The sequence below is a fragment of the Salarias fasciatus genome, chromosome 23 (genome assembly GCF_902148845.1).
Source record: "Salarias fasciatus chromosome 23, fSalaFa1.1, whole genome shotgun sequence".
Lineage (NCBI taxonomy): Eukaryota > Metazoa > Chordata > Actinopteri > Blenniiformes > Blenniidae > Salarias > Salarias fasciatus.
In genome coordinates, this window is record NC_043766.1 from 18,046,705 (window position 1) to 18,074,623 (window position 27,919).

The window sequence follows — 27,919 nt, forward strand, 5'->3', positions numbered from 1 at the left end:
CGCAGGGGCTTGACATAAGAGAAAGAGGACCCGGGTTTGATTCCAGCAGCTGGGTCCAGTTCCAGGTTTTTGAGCGGCCTCTGTCTGTGGCTGGCAGCAGCACAGCGTGAAGGCAGTGGGAAACAGAAACACTATGGCTGCCACTCTGTCTCTTACTCAGGTAACACTGTCTTACAACTCTCATCTAACGACTGCGCTCGCTGTCCGCCCTCCGTGCCGCTGCTCTCGGGGGTGTTTCGGCAGCGTCGCCTGAGGTTGGCTGGCAGAAAAGACGGGTGCTCCCCTCGCTGCTCGCCCCTCTTGGTGAAGTTTAGTCCCGCTCTGACTGAGAAAAGTTTCTGCCTAATCTCTTTGGGGACTGCGTAAGGGCGTAGCTAGCTAGCTAGCTTCGGAGCTAACAGCTAGTTAGTGTTGGGCTATTTCAGAGCCGCTCCATCAAACTTTACCAACACCGAGCGCTGCTTTCAGTCGACCTTGCTTCGTTTCGGACTGTTTCTTCTGCTCGTAATTGTGCGCTGTCTGTTGTTTTGCTGCAGGCTAGTTGGTCCCCAGCAAAGAGATGATAATAGAGACACCCATGTGTGGCTCTGTTGTGGCTTTACTGTCACATTTACTGCTAGTCCAGCCTCTGCTAACACACTTTCCGCGGCAAAAATAGACACCTTAAAGGCCAGGTTGATGGGCTTTATGAGCAGCGTGTGTCGGCTGTTGTGTGATTAGACTGGGGGAAAAACAGTCCTGTTTTTGCCTATAATTAGAAGTAAACATGCCTCGGTTGACTGGCTTGGTGGTTTCCCTCTGACCTTTCTGTAGTGGACAGCGTTAGCTCGTTTAGCTGCTGTCGGTTAAAATGAATTTATCTTCTAAAACTCAGAATAATGTTAACTGGTGTGTTGCAATCAGTGAGAGGAAGTGGACACTGTCTCACTCTGCGGTCAGGACAAGACATGCATGCAGCTGGGCTCAACTCGTGGATTTAGTCGCATTTTGGACAGTTTCAGTGTCGAAACACGGTAAAAATGAGTGAAATGGGTTTGAGTGAAGGAGGCTCTATTTTCAAGTACTGTGAGTTTTATTTCGCATCATACAGGTGTAGCTAATGTCTCTACGCCCTCTGCAGATTCCCAGAACTTAAAAAGCTGACTACACTGTGATCTACGTGCCTGTTTTTTGACTTAGAAAATGTAAAAATGTTGCTCAGGTGTTCAGAGAAAAGCTTTGCAGGTTTTATAAAACCCCGTTGTTAAGATAATGAGGTTTAATGCACTAAACAAATAAATGTAATTCCTCAAAATAGAAGGCCTGCTTTAAAAACCCATGCATGTTTTTAATAGTATTGCTGTCTAGCATGAATTATGCTCTGTTACATCCTATTTGAATTTTTTTGCAGTTTTTTGATTGTCATCTTAACTTTGCATCTTTTTTTTACAGCATAGCTTTGTCATGCTCTAAATACTCATTGTCTTTATTCTTTATGGAGTCCATGTTTCTTCACAGTTGAAATACTGTTGAATTGGGATTAACCAGAATTTCTTTATTTTATTTTTTTTTGATAAAGGTTTAAAAAAGTTAATGTTCTCATTGTAAATGCTTAAATTCAACTGAAATCTCTTACATTTAACTTTTTTTTTGTTGCAGTGCCTTTTTAAATTCCTTTTTAATATTTATTGTTAGTATTATTGCTTGGATCAATGAACAGTGAAATGCCATGACATTGCTGCAGGGTGAATTGTACATCCTCTTCAGAAATATAGCAGTAATGTCGCTACAGTATGAAATAGTTGTACATATAACAAATACAAGTGATATACATGGAGTGGTTCAATAGAAGACAGTCTTTACCAGAGAATGAACCTGTCCTTACTTTTCATACACGCAGCGACATGAAAATCATCCTAACTTTATTGACAAACATTACGATTGCTGTGGCTTTTCCCAAGGCAGCAAAGATTCTCCAGTGTTTGTTTGTTTGTTTGTGCAGTAAATAAGTTATTTAACAGGTAGCTGCCTCCTCTAATAAGCAGGTTTCCATCTCGGCCTTGTTACCTGAGCCACCGTTGACTCCAACAACAAACTGGAGTTGTCTGCCAACAGCAGCTTTGACAGCATTATCTCTCACAGATTACCCAAAAACCTGTACTTATATCTCTGATGGCAGAGTTCATCCGCCCGCATGGCAGTGAAAGATGTATTACTGTTTTCTTTCAACCATACCAACTGATAATCCTCCAACTGACGCCTCATTCAATGCTGCTAGTGGTGACAGAAGTGTATGTTATTGCTTTGTGTGCATTTAGGTTGGTGACACTTCAAAAGTTAAACTAGATTGACCGCTCAACTTCTCACAAGTGTCATGTAGTCGAGACTACAGTACTACGGCAGCTACCGGTGCTGTCGTTTTCTGTGGTTGAGCTTGGGGGAGGTGATGATTGAGTGGTATTTTATCAGTGCTCAATTAAAGAGTCACCCGTACAATGACCGCAGTGTTACAGCCACCAGCAGTTCCAGGCACATTAGTGTGTACCAAAGAGAAAAGATGCTCTGGATGGAGAAAGACATGGGCGCGTGCGTTCGTCTCAACAGTTATCAGGCTGCTAACTGGAAGTTGAAAGGTCAAGTGAGTCCTTTTCCACTGAAGTCAAAGCTAATCTTCACTGTTGTGGTATTTTTACACCATGAACAAGCAATTTATCAGTGAAGATTGATCTTAATCTGTATATCACAATAAAATGCAGCTTGTCTTTTTAAGGCTGCATAAATGTGTGCAATTTCCCAATCCCAACAGACTTCCGTGCCTGTACTCCTTAATGATTATTTATTAAGAGTGTATATAAAAAGTTCAGCCCCATCAAAAGTAACTTTGCTGCTCTTTTGTTTTGTTGAGGTGGAACTTAAAAAGCTTTAACCTCCCATTGAATAGCCACTCCCCAGTTAATACGCCTCTCAAACAATGGCAGTCCCCTCCTTTTCTCCTTCCTTGCACCTGCTCATTTAAAACTGCAGCGGCCAATCGTCGGTTGCAGCCATATGAAGAAGGAAATGTTGATTTGTTTCCTGTGCAGCCCAGCAGTGAATCTTTTGTATGAGCAGAGGAAAGACGAGTGTTTGGGGGAGGATGTGACCAGTGGCCAAATTAGCTGCAGCCTGCGGTGTGACGTCCTGTTGTAACACCAAATGCAAACCTTAGGAAATGTAGAATGTTTATGCTGAAGCCCTGTTTCCGTCAGAATGTACTTGCAGCAGTGTTCTGCACACTGTAGCAAACATTTCTGGAGAGAATATGTCCGTCTTTGCATGCAAGCTCCAAGTGTTATATAATCTCCTCGTCAGTAATAAAATATCTGGTTCATAAGTTATTTGGAAGCAGATTTAACAAGCAACAAATGTTTGTTTCAGCTCACAAACTGGTCGAATTCTACTTCACACATGTAATACACATATGGATTTTTTTTTGTTGTTTGAGTAAGTTGGTATTGAAGATTGACTGATATTCAGGTTTCAAGCTGTTTGGCTGAATGTTGACATAAAGAAGGTTGATATACAGGTGACCGGGGTCTTGATTTTCCAAATGAGACCATTCGTAATAGGAAGACTCTGTTTTTAACAAACAGGTGAAGCTCAGCTTTAAGGAGGATGAAGAGTAGGAAGGCAGTTGTTTCAGATTAGATATACAAGTGGCGGCAGGGAGAAATTACGTTGAGTGGGTTCTCTCTCAATCTGCAGGCTGCAGGTTCGAGCTCTCATCTGTCTATGTGTTGAAGTACTGTTGAGCAAGACACTGAACCCTGAGTGTCTGGCATGGCAGCCGACGTGTGAATGGTTGCACGCGACTCATGTGAAGCATTTTTAGTCCTGTGAAATTAGTGGAAAGTCCGATATAAGTGAAATCCATTCACCGTAGCAGAAAGAGTGGTGAAGTTTTCACCTTACTTTTTGTTTTTATTCTTTTTTTTTTAAATTACATTTCTGGCTGTTTTTTGCCAACTGCACACGTTTGTTAATGTAAAGCACTTTGAATTGCATTGTTGCTTAAATGTGCTACATAAAAGCAGCCTGGCCTGGCCTGGGTTGTTTAGTGCTGAAGGGTGACAGGATGCTTGATAATAGGATGAAGACCTGTTGTAAAAATCAACTGCATTAGAACGTGTTGCTGAAGGAAGACTGAAGCAAGATGAACAGGCAGCTGCTGAAACTGTTTTAAATGATAAAATCATTTAGAAGTATTTTCCTGCACTTTTTTGCCCAGCCATTGTTTAACGATATAGTTTTATACAATCTTTTCTTTCAGTCTTTCGTGACAGACCGTATGCCTTTTTCACAAAAGAAATCAACAGATTAACTGATAATCAAATGTTTGTGTGTTGCTTCCCTAACGGGCAGATCGTTAAATAAGGAGAATATTTTCTTTCATCGATACGGCACTGATTTGTTTTGAGTCATCATTGCCTCATCCGTCTACAACGTAGCCTGTGTGCAGTGGTGAAACTGCTGTGGCCTGTTTTACCGTCGTAGCTGCTCCTATCGGACTGTTTTTCACAATGATTTTACTAGAGAGGGAGTTTGTAAAGGCGACCATACACTCCACTATTTTGACCGTGTCAGACAGTCGTAAAACAAGTAACCACGGCCTAAAGTCAATGGTCTCATGTGGTCTTTTTTCTTTTTCTTTTTTTAGTGGGTGGTAGTGATGGGCAGCCTGAGATAAGCTTGAGTTACTGACTTCCTTGACTGCAATTTTTCCGTGCACATCGATGTTACTTGATCAAAAGCTTGATTGTCTCTTAGCTTTGTTTATTTCCTGGACCTGAGGAGATCAGTGGTGTATATTGGTGACGATTCGGCTGTACTGAAATACACTGCAGCACTTGGCACATGCCGTCAAACTTAGAACAATGCTTATGAAACTATCTTGCAGCAGGTGATAAGTTTCATGACGGCCGAAATTTGAATCATACGCACCTACAGCTGTTGACAGCAAAAGAATACACTGTCATTGTGTTGTTGAAAGAGTAATGCAGAGTTTTTAAACTTTATTTTTAAAAACCTGGCGTTTAGATTCATGAGGCTGCTGCAGTCATCTGTAACGGATCATTCTTTTCTCTGACAGCTGCCTCGGCTCAGCAGATGACAGTTACTGTATCCAGAAAACACATGCTCACTGTCCCCAGCTGGAGTCCGACAACACAAAGTTCCTCTTAGGCTTTATTCTTTGTTGGTTCAGTATGAAGGCTCGTTTAATTGGGTCATTGTAGTAAATACAATGAGTGGACATAGTTCAGTAAGTTGCGCTACTTGTACAGGTACATCTTATAAAACGAGTAGAAGTTTCACTCTATTTTTTTTTAAATTGTTTAATCATTGTAAAATTAAGTAATTCACACCTTTTCTGATGTAAGGGTTAATGTTCTTTTTAACCATTTCAGTTTGAAATCTGAAAGTGAAGGATTACTGGTAAAGTAAACTATTAATTTAATCAGCTGTTTGACAGACACCTGTAAATCAGTTAATTCAATCTACCCTCTGTTGTAACAAGGTTTTTTCTTCCTCAACAGCTTTCCAGTGGAAATCCGATCTATGACAAATACTATCGACAGGTATGTAACTGATCCACAGATGAAATTAGAGTATAGCCATGCTGACTTTATGAAGACTTCTGCACTGTAACAATGTGCATGCTTGTGTTATTGGCCATTGGACTGATCAAGTAATGCAATCAGTGTTTTATTATTTTAATTTTGTTGGGATTATTAGAAGTGTGTGTGCGTGTGTGTCTGTCTGTGTGCAACTGCTCTTAATACTTTATAGATCAATGTTTTGTCAGTATGGTGTGATGGAATTTTGTATTTTTCTATTTTAACGAATAAAAAGGGGCATTTTTTTTTTCTGAAATTCAATGCGTGTCTTAGATGCAACACAATAAGCACATATATCTCTCACAATCTCAGGCAAAAACATTTGACTCATAAGTTGAAGAGAAAAAAATATTATGCACTCTTCAAATGTGCATATAGATTCAACTGCAGTATTAAATAGCAGTGTTGCAGTGAGCAGTGATCTATCTGCCTTTTCTTTTTTTATGCCCAGTCTCAGTGACCAATAGAGGAAGTATATCTATGAATTAATAATGTTTCTCTTTGCCCAACATACCAGGGGAGCTCCCTGTGAGCCTCATGAAAGACTACTAATAGACCACTGAGGAAATGGCTTTGGCTTCTCTTCACTATTGATTTGAGTTACTTGGAGTGTCTCTGTCCCAGAGGACAACTCTCACTGTTCTTTTTTCATTCTCTATTTGTTACCACTCACTTTTTAGGGGGGGGAAGAGCCCCATGCATTTGGAGCAGAGGTGTCAAATGTGCAGAACAAGAGGCCAAACCGGGCCAGCCAGAGGGTTGAGTCCTGCACATCTAATGACTTTGCAATGTCTTAAAATATCACAAAGAAGCCATTAATGGCAGTTTTTCATTATAAATAACTGTTGTTCCTAAACTGTCCACTAAGAGTCGCTCTGATGTTGTAAGATGAGGAGAAAACTCTGAAACTGGAAACTAAGTAGTGAAAATGCTGCAGTGAAAGGTGACTAGCTTTTTGTTAGTAGTTAAATACACAATTTCAGCGTAAATGTGTGAACACAGGCACACTGAAGGCCACAGAAACTGTTGCCCTGAGAAGCTGACTGACCTCTGCCAACATAAATCTGCAGAGAATCACTGAGGCAACGAGAACAAAAACAATAATACTTGTATCACTGTGTTCAAAGACAAGTGAGCATTTGAAACTGTACCACTCTGAAGCAGCTTTGTTGTGTTCACCTTTCCGTTTTCTGGCTGATGTGATGATAAACTGATGACTGAGTTTGTGTGCAGGTGGATCCATCTGGCAGCGGGCGGGTGGCAGCAGCTGATGCAGCTCTGTTTCTGAAGAGGTCGGGCTTAGCTGACCTGGTGCTGGGGAAGGTGAGCGGAGGCCTGAGTACAAGATCCCGAGCCAGTGTTTACGTTGACAAGCTGCTCTAAAACTGCGACTCTCCCCTCAGATCTGGGATTTGGCGGACTCTGAACGAAAGGGCTCACTTAACAAACAGGTATACAGTCGAGCGTGATAATTATGTCCTTCGTGATTCAGGGTTGCGTTGTCTTTCATGTAACGGTGCATCTTTTACTCTCATCAGCAATTCTTCATAGCATTGCGGTTGGTGGCTTGTGCACAAAATGGCCTGGAGGTGGCGCTCAAGAGTCTTAACGTGGCTGTTCCTCCCCCCAAGTTTGTAAGTCTGATGCCATGTAGTGTAAATCCATGTTGTGTCTGCTGAAGGTGAATTAGCTTTAGCTGCTCATTACATCCACAGTCAGAGGAGTTTGTCTCTTGGCTGACAGATTGAATTTAACTGTTATTTGCCAAAATGGACACATTATTCATAATTGTGTTGCTGAAGTGCTACAATGTTTTTGTTTTATCCCCAGCATGACACCAGCAGCCCATTGTTAGCAGGAGGAGTGGTCATTGATGTTCCCTGGGTGGTCAAGGTGAAAAACTAACTTTATTTAATAAACGCAGTGATCAGTATTTATTTGGGATTATTGTCTTGTTTTCCCCATAAGGTGCACCCCAATAGAAATGTGATCTTTACTGTTGTGTTGATGGAAAATGAAAAAAAAAAAGACCAGATCTTCCTGTAATTTTTCAAGGAAAATGATTTGAATGTTTGACACACACAATAACAGCTATAATATTTTCTTTTTTAAGAACTGGCGCACCTGAATGTTTGTGCTTGTTGGACTTTGTGGAAGCATGTTGGTTAGTTAATCAGACGTAGACTGTGATTATACCTCATTGCACTTTAGTCCACTTGAGTTCACTCTGATGCCTTCATTCTCCAACCAAAAGCTTTGAACAGACGGCATGATGGATGTTTTTAATACTCGCCATTTCACAACAACACTGTGTGCTGGTGTTTAAATTTTGTTTGGAGCTATTGTACTGGTTTTATTTGCTTAAGAGCTGTATGTTAATAACATGAAGGGGTCTAAACAACTGTGCTTTTTCCACATAAAGTGAGATGATGGAGTGTCTGATGCTTGTTGCGTTGGTGTATTGCTTTGAAAATATCAAATTGACTGAATAAACAGGAAGTTTGGTTTTGGGATTTTTAAGACTTATTTATATTCTGTTTACACCTTTTTGGGTCAAGGGTTGTTGAACTAATTGTTCAAATGCAAATCATTTGTATTTTGGGAAAGACTCATCGAGCACACAAACAAGAGGATCGCGTTTGAATGCTCAGTGTCTTGCCATTTTAATGCCTCTTATTTTTCTCTCAGCCCGAGGAAAAGATGAAGTTTGACTCCATCTTTGACAGTCTGAGCCCGGTCGGAGGGATGCTGACAGGAGAGAAAGTGAAGCCTGTCCTGCTCAATTCGAAGCTGCCTGTAGACATCCTGGGACGGGTATGATCCTCAGACAGGACGCTTCTTCATGCCTTCAAGAATAAAAAGATATAGTTATTGTAATATGAGATTATCATCAATTATATCTGCTAGTAGTATTAGAAGTAAATTAATCGTTGTAGAAAGTGAAATAAGGTAAAAATAGTCCGTGGCAAATCAGAGCCGTTAAAGTTTCATGTTAATGGTGTAAAGCTGATGTCTGTACATTAGATGGCGATAGTGAGTCAGGATGAAACTATTCAAAGCTTCTTTATTCGTGAAGCACATTTCAGCAACACAGTATGATAAGATGGTTTACTCCAACAAATGTGGTCAGAGAGTTAAATTAAACAAAAGAATTTTTTATGGAATAAGTGTTACTCTACCAATAGTGTGTATCTTTCAGGGTTGAAATGACCGATGTCTAACGGGTGGTGACTTTGTGTGTTGAAGGTGTGGGAGCTCAGTGACCTCGACAGAGACGGCATGTTGGACAGAGATGAGTTTTCTGTGGTAAGAAATTAGCAAATTTGACAAATAAAATAGAAACCACATAAACTGCAGTTAGTTTCCTTTTAGGCTGATAAACTGATGAGAGAATCACACCGTGGATGTTGGAGATGCTTAAATGAAATTGAGGTTTTCTAACATGTTTCATACTTTTTACTATGAATGCTTTTGGTTCAAGAATACAGTCCTGTGAAAAATACTTAGATGAGCTGTAAAAATAATTTCTTTATCGTGTATATTCTTTCATAAAATTTGAGCATTATTGAGCAGAGAAATTGGCTCTTTGCAGTTCATCTTGCAGACAGTGTTTGAAGGAGTGAGCTCAAACGTCCTGTGTTCGTGGTCTGGTTCAAATTATGCTGCTTCGCCATGTAAACCCCGACACATGATTATGTTAAGATGGTGAATCTGTGGGGGACCACACCATCAATCCCATCACCTTTTGTATACACTATAGTAGTTCTTAGTAAACACAGACTGCAGGTTTGGGGTTGTTTATCTCTTCTGTAGAATAAACTGGGATTCAGTCTGACGCCTGCAAGCAGCTGTTTCATGATGGATAAGATTCATTGCATGACACCAGCCTAAAAGTTGTGCACATTTTTATTTTTAATACAAGTTGCTCTTTTTATTGTTTTTTTTTTCTGTCGTATGTCATATTCATATCTGACATCCTTACAGGCTGTGAAAAACATTTCTATCAAACTGTATGGAACAAATTGGAGACATGAGGAGTAAATGTGAAGACTGAATTGCCACAGGATGGTCGGGTAATTGTTTTTTGTTTTTTTTTATCACTGATGTTTGTTGTTGTCACTCTTTCCCAGGCTATGTATCTGGTGTATAGAGCTCTGGAGGGTGAACCTGTTCCTATGTCCCTACCGCCTCCCCTGGTTCCCCCTTCCAAAAGGAAAAAACCCTCTGTGCCTCCTGTGATGCCCCTGTTGCCCTCACCCCCTTCTGTCAAAGACAGAAGCTCCTCCCACGCTGGCTCCAAGACTATGCCCCACCCTCCAAAACCCGCCCCAGCTCCTGCCCCAACACCAGCAGCTGCCCCTGTGAGTAGAGGATCAGCCGCTCCCGTGCAACACCTGAGAACATTTTTGGGAGCTTTTGTTTTACTGCCACGTAGCCGCAGCACCACACATGTTTAAAATGATTTCCAATTGGCTAGTTCAGTGTGTTTTTCAAAAAAACAAGGTTAAAGGCAATGCAAAGGTGAGGTGAGAAGACTCTGACGTGCCTGCAGGTTGTGCAGCGCGTCTCCAGCAGTTATAAAAAAAAAAGCTGTTAAATGTGTGTTTTTGTTTTTGTTGTTTAAACAGTGGGTGGTGACTCCAGCAGACAAAGCCAAATATGACGAGCTGTTCAGTAAGACGGACGGTGATCTGGACGGATTGGTGTCTGGACCTGAAGTCAGGGACATCTTCTTGAAGACCGGGCTGCCCTCTGCCACGCTGGCGCGTATTTGGTAAGTCGAAACGGCAAAACCGGATCCTCGGCTCCGGTGTGTGTCATGCACAGCCCAGAACCTCAAAGACTGACCGCTCTTTCCAGTGAAGATCAGCTCTTCATGCGGCTCCTGAATGGATTTACTGCCTGTAAGAAACCCTCTGATCCTCAGTCTATCAGTTCAGTTAAACGGAAAGAAACAGAGGACAAGCTCTACTGAGAGACGAACACATTAAATATAGATTTTTATATGCTGGAGGGAAATTGAATCTGTTTCCACATTATGGAAAATGTTCGGTGTTGACTCAGTAATTTTAAAATCTTATTAGTGTGAGAAAACATCCCAGTTGTCGGTGTTTGTTTTGTTTTTTTTTGTTTTGTTTTTCGTATGATATAACGGTTCATAAATCCCATTGTTTGACATTTTCTATGAAAGTTCTGTCGTCTGTAATGCAGTCATGTCTTTTTGGTGATTTTCCTAAAATAATTGGAAATCTGTCAAATTATTGTGTTAAGGCAACATGACTGAATTGTTTTCATGATATTGTGCAAAGGTTTAAAATGGGCATTTGATGAGCAAAATACCAATGCTTTTGGAAAATATTAACACAAGACAAGCGCACCAAAAGATTTTTAATCCAATTAAAGTCCTACAAGTTTATCAGTTAAAATGAGGATGAAAAATAGTTACAATTTTTTTTTTTTTTTTTTATCAGGTTATCTTCAAAACGGAGCACTTTCCTAATACTAGTTTAAAACTTTTGCAGTATTGTTGCATATGTGTTACTAGTGTGTCTAATTAAATTCTTTGACAGTCAGCGCAATGAACAGATGCTTGTATTAAAACTGAACAGAGCAGATTGATTTTTGAATTTTATGTTGGGAAGTAATGTGTTTACACTTCGTACCAGGAGAATATCTTCACTTTATATCCTCATGAATGGTGCGTTGCAAACACACTTGCCTTGCCTATATGGATTTTTGTGGTTTTTGTTGCACAGTTCATTAGCTTCTGTCCTCTTGTGTCTGCCCTGTGTATTGGCACCAGTCTGGCTATCAAAAATAGTCACTGCCTGAGGTGTGAATCGTTACTCTCTTATGCAACTTCTGTGTCTGTGTTCTCAGGGAGCTCTGTGACATTGGCGATATAGGAAAACTCACCCGAGAGCAGTTTGCTCTGGCGCTGTATCTGATCAATCTCAAGCTGACGAAAGGCCTTGACCCACCTCAGAGCCTCTCGCCTGAGATGATTCCTCCTTCTGACAGACAAAACATTAAACAAGTAAGTCTCCTTCAACAGCACGGTCTGTGAATAACTGTGGTGGAAGTCTCGGCCTTTTTCCTTACTTTCAAACTTGAGCGAGTGTCTGGATTCTTAAATCTACTTGAATAAAAGTAAAATTCACAAAAATATGTCAAGCGCTGGACAATGAGAAGTTTGTAGTGACTTGATGAAGCAAAGCAGAAGGACACAGGCTGCTGTGGGGCCATTCCCCTGATATCTGACTGGCTGACGCACTGTCATCTCTACCTCCACAATCAATTATTTTTGGGGCCGCAATGACAGATCAATGCAGTGTTATTTACAAACACTCGCACTCAAATAGACAGACACTTCCACGCTCAATCTATCTGTCACCTGGTGTGACAACTCATGCTATGATCAGTCCCTTGTATATTTCCTGACAGTAAAAACAACAGATGTGTTACAAAAACGTTTTTAATGATTTATTTCTCAATCGACCCTCACAGTGAAAACTCTGTATGCAATGAAATTTTCTCAAAAAGACATGATTTTATACTCCGCTCCAAGAAAGTATCTGTTAAAGTGTTTTCTCAAGTTATAGAATAAAACCTGTTTTCTATACGTCATTAAGAATCTGTTCAATGATCAGTGATCTGGAACAACATGGTGACACTAGAAGTGAATATATGCGGTTTCCTTCATCCTCATTAGGATTGATTTTGTGTTTTATGTATCAGTCATTAGTTTTAAATGATAAAAGCCAATTTTTTTTTATTTTCAAGCTGACATTGATTTTTTTTCCAGGTGTGTTTGTGTGTGTTGGATTTTTATTCTGAGTTTGCAGCTGTGTCTGTTTTTCATTTCCTCTTTTGTGCAACAGTTTCCTGTCAGTCTTTCCGTTTTATTCTGTACATTTTTACATTTTGAATCACTTAATCTACAATGGGACATTAGAGTGTGAACGTTTTGTCTTTAAATGTCTGGTTGTTCTTATTGCTCTGAGTAGGTTGTTTCTTTTCTTTCTGTTTTAACGATTTGCTGTTAATTATTCTGTTTAATCTTTAGTCTTACTTTAATTCTTTGAAGAATATTTAAAAAATGATGAGAACTGGAGTTGCTGTTTGCAACCTTCTAGTTTTGCTGTTACGTTATGTTAGCTTGTTTGTTTTTTAGTTCAAACATGTTTTGCTGAAAGACTTTCAAGTGTTTAATATTGGATACTTAAAAAAAAAAGCTGTTCATTTCTTCTTCTCAGAGGAGCATCAAGCACTTCAGATTTAGTTGCTCTAAACCCTACTAGCAGATTTATTTATTTTCTTCCAATGATGGCCTCTCAGAGTAATTATCTTCCGTTCTTCAATTAGCGTCGATGGTCGTCTGTCAGTGGCTTCATCGGTAGCTTTTGCTGGAGCTGTTTGTGTCGCACTTTCACTTTCTTTGTGACTGTGTTAATTCTAACAGTGTGAAATGGCATTAAGTCCTGCATCAAACTATCAGAAATATGTGTGTTCTCTGTAATACTCAAAAATACTTAAGGTTTTCCTTTTCCTGACAGTTGTCGGCCTTTTCTCACTTTTCAAGTCTTTTTCCTCTTTCTTTTTTTTTTTTTTTTTTTTTTTTGCCAGAACAATGCAGCGAACCTGGCAGCTGACTTCTCGGCCATTAAGGAGCTGGATTCTCTCAGCAACGAGATCGTCGAGCTACAAAGGTAATAATTTGGCTTTCATATTCCCAGCTTGCACAACTCAAAACATTTAGTTGTTGTTTCAGTGCCGTTGAAACACATTTTCAAAATTTTGGATCAAAAGTCATCACCCCATTTTGATCTTGAAACTGGTCTAAAATCACCAAAGTGAGAAACAGATTCACAGATGGTTTCTTGACCAGTAGCTGCTGGCTAAGAATTATCGATTTATGTCTGAGCATAGAAAAGGAAATGTGTCTTATACGCCAGTGTGACTCATACATGCCTTCTTCTTCGTCGCGATGTATGGATATGCATGGCTTGAATTTCACTGCGGGATTGTGGGGATTGCATGTTTTCATCAATTCCCAAAAATCTCTCTTTCACAGAGCGTGAAAATCCAGCACACAGGGCTGTGTGTGTGTATCTGTGTGTGAAGCCTGTTTTCTAGTTGACGCCTCTGTGCGGCGCCACACGACTGCATTACGTCATTTTAGCAGCCGCTCTGGTCAAAGTTAAGGTTGAATTTTCTTAACCACACTTAATGTTTACTCCACATTCAGCAGTGTCAGAGGGAATCGCTTTCTCGCTCTCAGGCTTCCTTTAAACCCCCTCACAGTCGCAGCTTCAGTTGAAATTTGTGTTTTTTGTTTTTGTGCTGAAAGCTGCCAAAGACAGCAGTCGGCCATACAGCTGAGTAATGTTGGTGGGATAGAAGGCGGAGAGTGACTGACGTAGTAGGCAGTGCTCACTAGATTTAATGTGTTCACTTCCTCTTTACTCGCTCATCATTTTATCAAGTGAGAATACTTTGCAGCGTTGCCCCCTGCTTGGCCCCCATCACTGATTTATAGTAAAGCTAAATGGCTGAGCACACACCCAGTCTGACAAGGGGGGAGATTTTCCAGGTTTGAACCAGCCAAAATTAATTGATGTAGGGCAATCAAAAGATTAATATTTTTAATTAAAAATGAAAAATAACAGTTTTAAACATGTAATGAAATAATTAATTACGATGAACTGTAAAACTTCTATGATTGTTCGGGCTTAAAATTTTTAGTTGACAGCTCTAGTGGTGATAACCTCAGAAGAGACACAGCCACAGACCTCTCCTGTGGTCTCTGGTGTCCACCAACAAGGTCCCAGGCCTTAGGTTTTAAACCACTGCTTTACATTAACAGCAGATGTAGTTTTTAAACGTGCTTCAGTTTTACATGTCCCGGATTGGTTTTGCGTATTGTCCTATTTGTGTTTCTTTGAGCTGGTGGCACATCGGTTCTGAATTGGATTAGTTTCATTTTTCACAAGAACTGAGAAGTGAGACACACGTGCACACACACACACACACACACACACACACACACCAGGTGACAGATGTTTTAAGTCGGATAGATATTAGCCGTTACTGACAGTCATCCCTCGGATCAAGACCAGTTTGAAAATATGATCCATGTTTGCAGCTGCTTCAGAATCTTGCAGCAACCTTTCTCCCAGGATGAGGTTGTTGAACGCTGTGCTGAAGGGTAAGAGGAGGTTTGGAGGACTCCAGCTGGGCTGTGAGGAATAATCTGTTTTTCAAGTCTAATTAAGAGTTAAAGTGTAAAAATAGAGCTTGAATGTTTTGCGGTTATTTTTAGCTGGTGTTAAATCGGTGATGCAGCAGAAGAGTTTGTGTGCGATTCAGACCTCTGATAGAGAAGCTAAACTAGATGCGAGGTGTGTGTTTTTGCCATGAAATTTGCATGTCATGTGTAGCGATTTTGTCGAACACCAAAAAAAAAGAAATCCTTTATTTTAAATTTGAAAAAATATCAGTGTTCTTTCTCTCAGGTGAATATTTTTTGGTTTTGTTAGATAGCTGTCAGTCCGAGTAAAAGAAGACTTAAATGGTGCAGTTTAAGTTTTTTCTGTTATTTTACAACATTTTTTAAGCTTTTTTGACTTTTTAAAGACAAATGAAGGTTCAGTAGCCATAGTCATATTTGTAAAAAATAAATTGGCAGAAACTGTCATTGGTTTATTTACTGGCAGCATATTAATTCCCAGTTTGATTCAGGCTGTTTTCTGTGCAGAGCTGCTTTGTTTTTCAAGCTTCTGTGATGTGAATCATACTGAGGCTTTAGCCTGAGAGTGATCACTGGTGTGTGTGAGTGAAATCCGGTAACATGCGATTCTCACCGATGCAAAATAATTGCCAGTTTGTAGCTAAAGGAGTTTTTACATCTGCAATCTAGCATAATGAATATAAACCTGCTCATGAAAAGACTTTGGATCAGTGATTGAAGTATCATCCCTCCTCCAATTTCTCCAGCCTCCTTTCTTGTTTCCTCTTTGCGCTCCCTCGCCAAATGCATAATATCGTGCGGAGGCTGTGAGCAGCTCAGATTGATGGATGCCGTTGGTTGGCTCATCATCACTCATCCATCCTCCCTCTCCTCCATCTCGAGCAGCCATCTGCTTCTCACCCTTCATCCCCCACACATCTGACTGAGCGCGTTCATGCTTACTTTCTCCAGCCCTCACCTCACTCACAGCACAGTGATTCCCGGATGTCGTGCAAACTCCACCCTTTCTTTTTTCTTTTTCTTTTTTTTAAAAAGATATATTCGTACACACCACACCACGCAGACAGAGACACACACACACACACACACACACACACCTGCTCTCGCTGCAGTTGTGAGTGCTGTGAAGTTGTGATTTGAGGACGGGATCATGGTGGCTCAGAGTCAGGATGTGGTGGTTCAGGGGGAGCTGGGTGAAGTGTGTTCAGAGGAACGCCGGCTGGGCCCGCTCAGCTCGCCAGGTCTCACCTGTCTGTCCTTGCTCGCTAAGTACTCCTGTCTCTTGTGGCGGACCCCCAGGGAGAAGAGCTCTGTGGAGGAGGAAATAAAGGAGAAGGAGGAGGCCATCCGACAGCGCAGCAGCGAAGTGCAGGTAAGGTGTCATTTTGTTGTTTGAGCCTTTTCTCCTGACAGTGGACTGCAAGCAGAGACCACGGACAGAATGAAAACTGTTCATGCAGACATAAAATGCTGTTTCTCGATTCTCTGTGAAGTCAAAAGCTTTTATAAAGCTTGCGACAGCCTAGCTTCTGTGTGTGGGTTTTTCTCTCCGCTTGTCACTTTTCAAGCATCCATCCTGGCTGCTAAACATTGGAGGTGCTAAAGCTGTTCCTCTTTCCTCTTGTGATGAATGTACCAGAGGAGAAAATCAATACTACATTCAGCCAGCAGATCGAGGTGCTGTTCTGAAGCTCGGTTAATGTTGCTAACAAAGGAGGAGAGTCCGATATCCTTAAGTAGGAGTGTCTGCCTCCTCCCAGCCTGAGAGATGGACTCTATTCTCAGACTCGCCTGCTCTGCTTTTGAGAGATCCGTCTGATGTTAGAAAGCAGATTTCAGGAGAGCTGAACTGCTTTGCTTCACTGCAGGGCCGCCTAAAGCAGTTTTGTATGTTTACGCTTTTTTTTTTTTTTTTTTTTTTTTTTTAATTTCAGTGCCTTCTTTTACATTTGGTTGTCATTATTTTCATCTGTAGCTCGAGCCTCAGATGGAGACACTGTGTTCCTCTGAGACAGAGAGAGTACATGTGTGGCACAGCCGCCAACGTTGTTCATTCCATGGAGATTTTCAGAACAGCATTTGGCGCATATCGAATCATGGATATGAGCTGTCGTAGGCTTCACTTGAAAGACAGTTGCAGCATAAGAAAATTTAGGCCCTTGTTCCTCTCCTCTGCACTGCTTTCATGTACACACCCATAAACAATTTTTCTTCACATTATTGGTATTTTTCACCAGAAAACTTGTTTTATAAACTAATATTGTCGTTTCTGATGCAAATCTTCACTTAACTGCTGCTGAACAGTCTCATGATCAATCCAAATGTCTAAAAGAAAAGACAGCTATTGATCTTTGTTGTGTTCACCCTTTTCTTTCCCTCCTTACATCCTTCATATCCTGTAAAAAAAAAAAAAAAATTTTGATCTATTTTGTCTAAGAACATCTCAACATCAAACATTGTGACGACTTCCTCTTCTGCAGGACCTTCAGGATGAGGTTGCGAAGGCGAGCGAGGAGCTGCAGCAGCTCCAGGCTCAGCGGCAGAAGGTCCAAGAGGCTTTGGAGGAGCTGGATCAGCAGAAAGGCTCCCTGGAAGAGCAGCTCACTCACATTCGAGAGCAGACTAGCCAAGAGACCCAGCTGGTGGTTATAAATTTTTCCGGGCACTCACTCGTTTTACCTTCACGGAGTCACCACAGAATGGCAACTGTGTGACTCTGCTGCTGTAAGTTACATAAATATGCTCAATTTTCATGTTTCCCGTCCAGATTTCATCACTGCAGACAGAGCACGAGGATCAGGAGCAGAGGATATGTCAGTATGAGGAGGAGTTGGTCCAAGCGCGCGAGGAGCTCCTGGCTCTGCAGGAGGAGAGCAGGAAGCTGCAGGAGAAGGTTCAGGCTGCTCAGGAGCAGCTCACGCCTCTTCAGGAGTCGGTGCGTGACTCCTTCACACAAGTTGCACAGGTGTGAAACTCTTTCAGTCCCACAGATGTCAAGTGAAAATATTGTAAGGTGGGATTGTAAGACTTAAAAAAGTGCAATTTACTACCACAGAAAAAAAAAAAAAATCAAGCGATGTGAGAGTTGTAACAGATCTTCATCGTCACACTCAAAAACCCCCATTTAGCCCATGTTACACCTTTTTCTTTCTTAGGAAACTTTGCCAGTCCATTAATTTATCGCTGCTTCTGGCGTTTTATGCACGAATAGATGACACAACAAAGCAGCTGTGCAACATTTTTAAGATCTCTGTTGAACCGTTGTCTTTGCTGTCATTTTTGTTTTTTTCTTCGTCGCTCTGCTGTGTAGGTTCAACAGAAACTGAACGACCTTCAGGTGGAGGAGAGGTCCGTGACGGCGCAGCTCAGCTGGAAGCGAGCCCTGGAAGACAGCTCTCCCGTCATGGTGAACGGGTCCGCAGGCCACATGGCGGAGCTGCAGCAGGGGGACCCGTTCGGCCAGGACCTCTTCCAGGAAGAAGACCCCAAAGAGCTGAAGGTGGAGGAGCCAGATGCCGCCAGCAGCCAGCTGATAGACGGTTCGGATCACAAGGAAAAAGAAGGAGAAAGTGAGAAAGAGGGAGATGATGAAGTAGAAAATGAAGAAGAAGAGAAGGAGGAAGAAAGTCCAACGACATTGGAGGAAGAAAAGCCGAAACCTGATGCCTTGGACAATCTTTACACCAGTCTCGCCACTTCTGACATGTACAGTGGTCTGTCAGCCATTGCCAAGCCACGGGACCCCACTGTAAGTGTAACCGATACATGAAAAGACTAAACTAGAATTTATTCCTGCTGGGCTTCTACTCTGTTTTACGCCACAATTTTATGGTGACAGTCTAATTTTTTCTGTACAGCAGTGCTGCAAAAACAGTCACTCTCTCTTTGGCAGTTCTGTCATTTATGTTTTTTCCTGTCAATGTCACTGATAAATGTTACGTTCATGTGGAATGAGTAAACGGAGACATGTACGAGTTGAACAGTTGATTTAAACCGTCTGAAAATATGTGAATTCAGCTTTACCTGTACTTCAGCAAACCTTGAGCTATCAGTATGGATCGCATTAATCGCAATTAATCTCAGGGTTAGGATTAAGGTTAGCAAATGGTTCGAAGATTATAGAGGAAACTTGGAGCTCAGACAGTTCTGAATCTCATGTCTCATGAGTGCAGGTTTTTTTTCCATTCGTTTTACTTTCGTTGGGATGTTGGAGTTTTTTGGTTTGTTTTTTTTCCCCAGTTTTTTATTTTGAAGTAGTCCAGTGGGCTTACATGACACTTTTTATTTGAAAAGTGTATTTTGTGTTTGTTTAAGGCCTGGTTTCATGACCATGCTGTTGTGTCGTTTTGTTTAAGATATATTTTGAAGTAGACAGGGTGGTCTACACACACATTTTCATTTAATGTTTGTGTTTTACTCCAGGAGCACAATAGCCCCGTACCTGACGCCTGTTCAGAGGTTGTAGATGATGATGAAGAGTCGTCAAAGGACAGCCCACTGAAGGTAAAGACCCTCGGGGTTAAACCAGCTGGCAGCTTTGATCCGTCGTCGGCAATCCTGTTGGTTTTGTTTATTTTTTTTCCTCTTTTTTCTGTGTACTATTATTGTCATTTGAATCAGTCATTAGACTGAAATCTTTCTTCACCTCACATTATTTATTTTTTAGTTTTTGGCTCATGAGGTTCTTTATGCAATAGAAGCTTTCAGCATGTGAGCAAGACGGTGTGTCCCAAAAAAAAAAATCTGTTTCAGTTTGTACAGAGTGATCCTTCTGCATAGTTCTGTGATCTGAATGCAGGCATGAATGTCTGCATCTCCACCTGTTCATCGGTTAATCAAAATGTTTTCAGTAAACACACAATACTCACTGTGTTGGTCAGACCTGTCACCAGTTTTGTGGCTGTCCAACAGGTTTCATCTCCAGAGCCGGAGAGCCAACAAGAGGCGGAGTCCACGGAAACACACACCTCCTCATTACCTCCTCAAGCCGGTCCTCGCTCCAAGCTCCCACAGGCCAGCTCTCCCTTACTGCCTGAGATGGACTTTTTCCAGTCAGACCCCTTTACTGACCGTAAGTCTTTAGGAGTCACTCATCCTGCTGAGGATTGATGTGTTTGTAAAAAGCCAATTCAAACCATGAGGTTTCTTTCACTGATCAGTGTTGTCTGTACAAAATGTAATGTGTGGCTGTTGAATCAGACTTTTCATTCACACTCTGGATTTTTTTTTTTTTTTTTTTTTTATAGATGATCCCTTCAAGGAGGATCCTTTTGGAAAGGCCGACGTTGCAGGTAAACCCTGACTCAAATTCATGCTTAAACTGATGAACATATCAGGTATTTATGGATGCCACATTATCAACTGTTCACTTTTTTTTTTTTTTGATCGGCACGTGTCGTTAGATCCGTTTGGAGGTGATCCGTTCAAAGGCACAGACCCCTTTGCTGCGGACTCTTTCTTCACCCAGAACTTCAACTCTGCTTTTCGCCAAGAGGACCCTTTCTCTGCCTCAGCTGACCCTTTCGGTACCACCCCTGGTATGCCAGAACCGGATCTCTTTGCTGCCAAGCAGAACGACGTGGCAGCTGCTACGGCGAGCGGCCCAGATCTCTTCAGCACAAAACCCACTGAACCAAATTCTGCACCCGTGGACCCGTTCGGCTCCTCTGAGAACAATGCGGCTGAGTCAGACCTTTTTGGAGGGAAGGAGAACGCGATGGGGGAGGCAGATCCGTTTGGATCTCAGGAGGGAGGGCCGGACCCTTTCAGCTGCTCCCCGCCGAGCTCTGATGTGACAGTGGTGAGTCGGCTGCTGCAAAACCTCTTGATGTGTTTATACAGTATTGATGTGAGGGATGAACGAGTGATGGATGTTTCATGGTGCACCGGAAAGTTTTTTTTTTGTTTGTTTTTTAACTTCAATTCTTTAAAGCTTGAGCAGTTTCATGAAGAACTCTCCACTTTTCAGATACAGAAATTAGAGTAACTTAATAACAATATTGATGCAAAGGCATCCGTTTGTTAGATTGCTAAGTTCTGCATAACCTTTTACACTAAATGACCCCGAATAAAGGCAATAAAAGAAAATCTAGACACGACAAGTAGAAGTATAGATTATGGATGAGCTGATTGTATTTTATGTTGCTTTGTTTGCTTTTTTTTTTTTTTTTTCCAAAAAAATTTTTCTGTTTCTTGAAAAATAAAAAGTTAAAATGACGACAGTTTGAAAGTAACATTTACAGGTCAGCATAAACTGGAATAAATACCAATGAAACACTCATTCCAGCTCCTACAGTTATTTTTTTATGGTGGTAAGATGAGTGGGATCACCTGCATGACTGCTTCTCTTTCAACACTCGGTACTTTACAAAGCTTTTCTGTAGGTGTTACATAATTTCAAAAAAAGTATTTGATGCCAGCGGTTTTCTGTCAGATTTACGCTGCCCCTGCTGACAGTCTGTGTCGACACTGTAGAAGTGAGCTTGGTGCTCCCAGGTGCTTTTGAAACGATCTCTGAGCACGATCTTTCAGGAACTGACACTGCTGCAAAGGCAAAAGGGCGCTCTCTCTCACCACGCTCACCCCTCTGGGCTTCAACGCTTGTGCATGATTCACATTTTGACAAGGTTACTGCATTTCATTCCACCTTTTGCTGTTTTCCTCTTTTTCTAGAAGGACTCTGCAGCAAGCAATGACCCTTTCGCCCCAGGTGGTACGACAGTCAGCGCCACTTCAGATCCAGGTATTACTTGTGGCATTGCACCACCTTCTGGCAACAGAGTCAATTACAGCGGTCGTTTGGGTAGAAAACTAAAATCAGTCGAAACGGCATTTACAATATTTGGGAAATTGTGAGATCTCAGTTTGAGATTGAGTTTTTGTTCCTCTGTTGCAGATCCGTTTGCTGCAGTGTTTGGAAACGAGTCGTTTGGAGGGGGCTTTGCAGATTTCAGTGCCTTGGCTAAGGTAATTCTCAGAATAGGTTGAAATTGGGAGATTGACAGTGTATGAAGTTTTAAATGAAATGCACCATGAAATATGTTATGGCATATTTGTGTTGACAGATTAAATTTATCAGTGTTTGTTTCATTTGTAAAATAAACTGAAATAATTTACCATAGATTGTCTTTGGGGTGAATATCACCACAGGCTTGTCTGACAATTAGAAACAACGTGTGACTGCAGTACAGAATAAAGTTACCTATAAATAGGGTATACATGATATTAAAACTATGAACAAATCCTCCTGTTAGCAACCCTGGGTAAGAAAAAAAACTCCTCACATGAAGAATCCTCCAGCAGAACCAGCATCTGTCTGTGGTTACTATAATCACACACAAAGTTTACAAACACCAGAAGCTCCACTGGCTGTGAACACACACCATGGCCCATTTACTGTAATCAGCTAAAAGACAAAACTCATAGCAAAAAGTGGTCTCTGTGGTTGGAGGGATTTTAAATCGCATGTTTAAGCACTCGTTTGTTCTGTAACAAATACATAGCTTTCTGTCACGCCTCTGCCAAAAATCAAGTTAGAATTAATAAATGTAGAAGTTTACATACTAATTTAAAAGTGATTGGTAAAGTATTAGGTTCTTATTGCTATTATTACTTATTAAACAGTTAAGTATTTACTGATATATATTTTCTAGATGTGCTTGTATTTAGTCTCAGATATACGTTGCATCGACCACCAGGCTGTGTATCGGAAAGCATTTCACTCCACAAAAAGACTCCCAGCCACCCAAAGCCTTTTAAATGAGTTAATATTGAAAGATGGAGTGAAGTGTTTTCATGGCTTTTTCCTGTAGACTGAAAGGCACTATATCAAAATCTCACTTTGTGTTAACATTTATTTCAGAATCACTGATTTCACACAACTTGATATTGTCAAATATTCAGATACAGATCAGATGAGTTTCTGTGGTTCAGCTGGCACACCCTTCATTGCACTTGTGCTGAACACTATTTGGGCCACAAGGTGGAGCTATTGTATTTTGAAAGCCAGTCGACTGGCTCAGTACAAATGGTTGCATCTAGAAAAAGCTGTCTTTACATAGGAGGGTGGACTTGAATTTGGGGTGAGTGATAAAGGAGTGAACACTGCAGTCCAGGAGATTTGGCTTTACTTATTTTGAGTTAAAGAGCCTGTCGAAATGAGCTCGTTAACCTGTAACAACACTCACTGTATGACCCCTTGACCATAAATACACCCAACACATGGAACGTCTCCACTGGTGTGATTGAGAATGATCAAGGGAATGTTTGACCAATCACATGAAAGAGCGTTTAAAAGAGCGAGTAGGTGAAATGTGATTTATTATTTAGTAGATGTTCATTCTTCAGTTAAGCTCTAACTTCGAGCACACTATAATACATATATGGTGTCAATTCAGATTTTACTCATAGTTATGAATCAGTTTTTGACTTGAATAAGAGCACATTCTCTGATAGTGTTATTGAGCGGAAGGTTCAGTGTCCCCTGTTCTGTGTTTATGTGTGAACTCTCTGTTGCAGTCAAACGGTGCTGATCAGTTTGGCATCAACAACAAGAACTTATTCCAAGACGACAGTCAGTCTGCCGGCTCCGACGTTCCCCCAGCCCTGCCTCCAAAAACGGGTACGCCAACCAGACCCCCTCCTCCGCCCCCAGGTCAGTTGTGCGTCGGTGTCGGTCCGGTGAAAGTGCACGTCTATCATACGTACTGTTGTCAGAGTGGCTGCGCCTTCATTAGCAGCGAGTGTTTCAAAGGTTGAATGTCTGTGCCTCATCAGGTAAGAGGTCGTCCATCTCTAGAACGGAGTCCTCTGACTCCTTCCATCGACGAGGGCACTTCCTCCCACAGACCTCAGGAGACTTCTCCTCCTCTTCCTCCTCCTCCTCCCTGCCTGCAAAGGATCCTTTAGCTGACCCCTTCGCCCCCTCCTCCCCTCCTCGTCACAACGTACGGGAAGCTGATCGATTTGCCAGCTTTGACAAAGTGAGCACCTCCCTCTCACCATCTCCCTCACCTCCACCTGAATGTCAGTAGTGAAACCCTCCTCTCTCTTTCTCCTGCTAATAATTCACGTCTTCAGTGTGATTACAAGCGCCAAGCAAATCAGGCCGCCTTTTCAGATCGCTCCATCCACTGCCAGCGTAAAAGCTTTTAGAAGCACACGTTTTTTTTAGTGCATAAAGATGTCTGCATTCCCGTGTGATGTTTTCTATACTTTAGCTTATGGATCTTGTTTGTTTTTCATCCATCTTCTGCCCAAATATATGCAATCTTAATATTGAGCTAGGTTTTTTTTTTTTTTTTTTTTTGCCATGTAGAGATCTAATTTTTCTTGTTACTGTTTTCTTTTTTCCTTTTTTGAATATGTCACTGAACATGAGCCTTTTGAATGAAATTGCACTGTTTAACTTTGTGAGGAAATGTACAGAAATGTGCTTATAATTGATATTGATATATTAATATATTGAGTCTGCTGAAAAACGGAAAGTGTTTGTGGTTGCGGACCTGTGGGCTCTGCTACTAACCAAGAGGTCACATGAATATTTATGATTAAAAAGAAAAAAAACAGGAGGAAGGTAATGTTTGGCAGTGAATGGAGAGATGAGAGGACGCTTGCGTTTGGTTTTGGTGTTTGTTGGCCATCCTAACTCGGCACGCTGTGTTGAATCCTGTGCATGTGTAAGCATGTTTAAGAACAGACTAACCCTAAAATAACTTACCATATAGTCCTGACTGAGACATTTTATTCCACTTTTAACACTGACTTTGTCTCAGGTAAATTTTAGGAGAGATGCTAGCACTGTGAACATTCTCGCAGTTCAGCTTTGTTGACCTTTACTAACAGGTTGCAGAGTAATGTTTGCTGTGTCGTGAGATAAAAATGCTGTATTGTACCAATTCAACCTCTGGCCTCGGAGCTTTCCTTAAACTGCCACAGGTATGCAAAATTATTGATTTAAAAGGTAAATTTGTGGCGTTTGGGCTGTACCGGAGGTCTTTTCTAACACACTGGAGTCATTGGGTGCAAGTTACTGTTGAGCCTGAGGTGCTTTAATCGAGGAGAGCTTTTCTTTCTTCTCACTCTTGAACATACTGGCAAAAGTCATATTTTTAGTCAAAAGTCACTGTGTCAACATGGAGTCTTTGCCGGGACTTAGTGAAATGTGCATTACTCTGTTGTGATAAATCACTGTTTTCGTGTCTTGAATTTGCTACTTGCCAGTATTGAAATCCACCAAATTCATTCCTGTTCAGTGCTGCGTAGACGTCGTAGTTGAGTTTTGAATTTGGCAGTTGAACGGATAAAAGTGATTCTCATTCCTCTGATGTCACATGACGGCGTCCGCATGTCCCCGCTGACCCCTGACCTGCACGTGCTGACTGTGTGTTTGATTAGCTGGCTCCCATTCACTTTGGAAAAACAGCTTCCACCATTCCTTTTTTTTTTTTCCTTCTCTCTGTTGCTATTTGTTTATACATGCACCCTCTGTTCATCCCTTCATTCAGTTCATCAGTTCACGCCACAGTATGTTGTGGAGAAACGCGTTGGCTGTATTCTCTTCCTGTCTCTCTGTCTTTACTCCATTGTCAAACAAGTTTAATAAAGGGTTGAATCAAGGCCATCATCTCTGGCTTTTATGTGCATCTGTGACGTTCCTGTCTGTAGATCTCCTGACCTTGATACCCCTTGTTTTTTGCATTTAGATTTGTTTTATTATTATTATTGTAAATGTTAATACTGATCATTTTCCTCAAACATGATCAGTATTAGTAAAATAAAATTTTGAGGTGATCATTAGAGATTCATTGGAATCAGGTTTTGGGTTAATATTATGTTTAAGAAGATGATCCACAGTATGCAAAAACATCAACTGTGGTCCTCTTGTGTGTTTTTGAGTCCTGTAAAAGTTTTGAAAATAAAGATGAGTAATTGGAGTAGGTGAAATACTTCAAATATATAAATAATAATTTGTTCCTGTTTCAGAGAATTAGGGAGATTTTGCCTGCTCAGGTTGAAAGCATCTTCTCCATTGATTTCATTTTATTTCTTGAATCTTTTCATCATGCATGCCCTGCATCCTGCACGCTGAAATCATCCATTTTTAAATTGCTGCTAGACAACCTTATCATTGTTGCTTTACCTTCCTTTGCATGGCTCGATACACTCGTCGACCTCTGTTGCTTCTGTCCATTGTTCATTGGAAAATAATGCAGCTGCTGACACCGTGCATGTCCAACCTGTAATGATTAACCATTATAACTGGCGGAATGTGCATTTTTAAGGTCTACTTCCCACTTCTTGTGTCATCATAAACCGATAACCAGGAGTGAGTTTGGTTGTGCAGCTCTCGTTTAGCTTCGCTAGTTAGTTTAATGGAAGTTTTATCTCACGATCACATTTCTTCTTACAAACAATTCTGAGCAACAACCAAAAAAAAAAAAAAAGTCTTTCATTTTGGTGTCATTATGGTCCTGAATGAAGGAGCAGGGTGTTTTTGGGTTTTTTTTAATCACAGTGTTAGATGTTTAAGGCTCTATTGTCAGTGGGATTTCACAGTGTTAAAACTGCATCCATCGTGTGCGTTTTGTTTGTTTTTGTTTGTTTTCATGGAGCAGTATCCAACCGAGGAAGACATGATAGAGTGGGCAAAGCGCGAGAGCGAGCGAGAGGAAAAGGAGCGACTTGCCAGGCTCACCCAGCAGGAACAAGAGGACCTGGAGCTGGCCATCGCCCTCAGCAAGTCTGAACTCTCTTGAAGAGCCCCCTCCCCTCCCCCCTCCCCTCCTCCCCCTCCACCGGTCAGGCTCGGCACGGCACAGCACAGTCTGGCCCGACCCAGAAAGCACCAAAGCAAAGTGGGGATTGTACATGACTCATTCAGCAGCACCTGCTTCCCCATGACAAGACTAAAAACTTCTGGCTGAATCTTTCAGCTCCCTCCTCCTCCTCCTCCTCCTCCTCCTCTTCCTCTTCCTCCTCCCTGACCCCTCACTGTTCACTGGCTTCATTTGCAGTGTCACGTTCTTCCATCCCGTCGGTCTCTGTGCTTTCAAGATGTGGATATAAGGACTACGATGAAGTGTTTGCTCGAAAGAGTGGATTGATTTCAGTGAAAAAAGGGTTTGGAAAGGTTCAAGTTTTAGGATTGTGGAGTTTTGATCTCAGAGCCCGGCAGCAAAGGCCACCCTAACTCTCCAGAATGTAAATTATTTATCCTGTACTCACACCAATAATGAAAAGGCCTTTGCCAGACGTCCAGGTTAAACCAATCACCTAACTCACTACACCTTGTTGTATCTCATTTCTCGCAAATTAGTGAGAATTTCAGGAAGGTTTTAGTTCAGATACTAATTTTGTAGAACCGAAAAATGTCACTCACACCCAGCCTCCGAATATTTCTGAAACAACCTCAGTAGTCTGGGAACACAGATTTTATAGGTTCTATAACATGTTTTCCTGAGTGTTTTTAATCCCTCTGAAATGGAGGACTGCCATGTCCACTGTTCAGCAAACGCAGTGCAAGTTTTTCTTTTTTTCTCCATTCAACATAATTCAACACTTGTACAGTTTTTCCTGGAACTTACCAGTCCTGTCAGATGTGAAAAGCATTATGTAGGTTTATACTAAAGTAGAACAAGTCTGCTACAACTACCACCTTTGGCTTTGTGATGCTTTATCTTTCTTTTTGAAAGTCAGTACTGTGTTACTTTCCTTTTCTTAAACTCCACCAATACTTTTGTTTTTAATTAAAAAAAAGGATAAGGAATAAAAAATGATCATAACCATATTTAATGAATACACATGGTTGCATTAAAATTAGGTGAGGCCTAAAGTGGGTTACACAAGAAATTTAATTATTTTGAGGGAAAAAATGTTTTGTCTCAGACCCACCAGAGGACTGTAGTACATTAGTTTTAAATCGATAGAAAAGGTTGCATTTAGTATTTGTTTTCCCTAAAAGTGGCCAAACATTTTCTTTACTTTTATTTTACAATTAGTTTAAAAAAAATCATAAATAATCTGGCTTAAACACTTA

The 27,919-nt window shown here is 41.2% G+C and overlaps 1 protein-coding gene across 3 annotated transcripts; it reads left to right on the forward strand.

Annotated features, from left to right (window-relative positions):
• The first annotated feature begins 37 nt into the window (after positions 1-37).
• eps15 (epidermal growth factor receptor pathway substrate 15) lies at positions 38-27,892 on the forward strand. 3 transcript variants are annotated; one of them, XM_030082450.1, is made up of 25 exons: positions 39-160; positions 5,553-5,594; positions 6,867-6,956; positions 7,037-7,084; positions 7,172-7,267; positions 7,464-7,526; positions 8,322-8,447; positions 8,880-8,939; positions 9,764-9,994; positions 10,262-10,407; positions 11,514-11,670; positions 13,260-13,342; positions 16,183-16,255; positions 17,364-17,525; positions 17,651-17,818; positions 18,194-18,631; positions 19,306-19,386; positions 19,795-19,954; positions 20,130-20,174; positions 20,286-20,683; positions 21,556-21,625; positions 21,779-21,849; positions 23,401-23,536; positions 23,659-23,864; positions 26,499-27,892. In XM_030082450.1, the coding sequence occupies exons 1-25, from the start codon at positions 134-136 to the stop codon at positions 26,637-26,639; spliced, it is 3,318 nt and encodes a 1,105-aa protein (XP_029938310.1). In that variant the 5' UTR covers positions 39-133; the 3' UTR covers positions 26,640-27,892. The 3 variants fall into 3 exon arrangements, with proteins under 3 accessions (XP_029938311.1, XP_029938310.1, XP_029938309.1); XM_030082449.1 differs by having other exon boundaries at positions 40-160; positions 17,651-17,848; XM_030082451.1 differs by lacking the exon at positions 23,659-23,864 and having other exon boundaries at positions 38-160; positions 17,651-17,848.
• Positions 27,893-27,919: the final 27 nt, after the last annotated feature.

Coding starts and splice junctions, on each gene's coding strand:
- eps15 (XM_030082449.1), top strand. CDS start 134: ATGGCTGCCACTCTGTCTCTTACTCAG. Junction 5,595..6,866: donor ATGACAAATACTATCGACAG/GTATGTAACTGA, acceptor GTTTGTGTGCAG/GTGGATCCATCTGGCAGCGG. Junction 20,175..20,285: donor TGGAAAGGCCGACGTTGCAG/GTAAACCCTGAC, acceptor ACGTGTCGTTAG/ATCCGTTTGGAGGTGATCCG.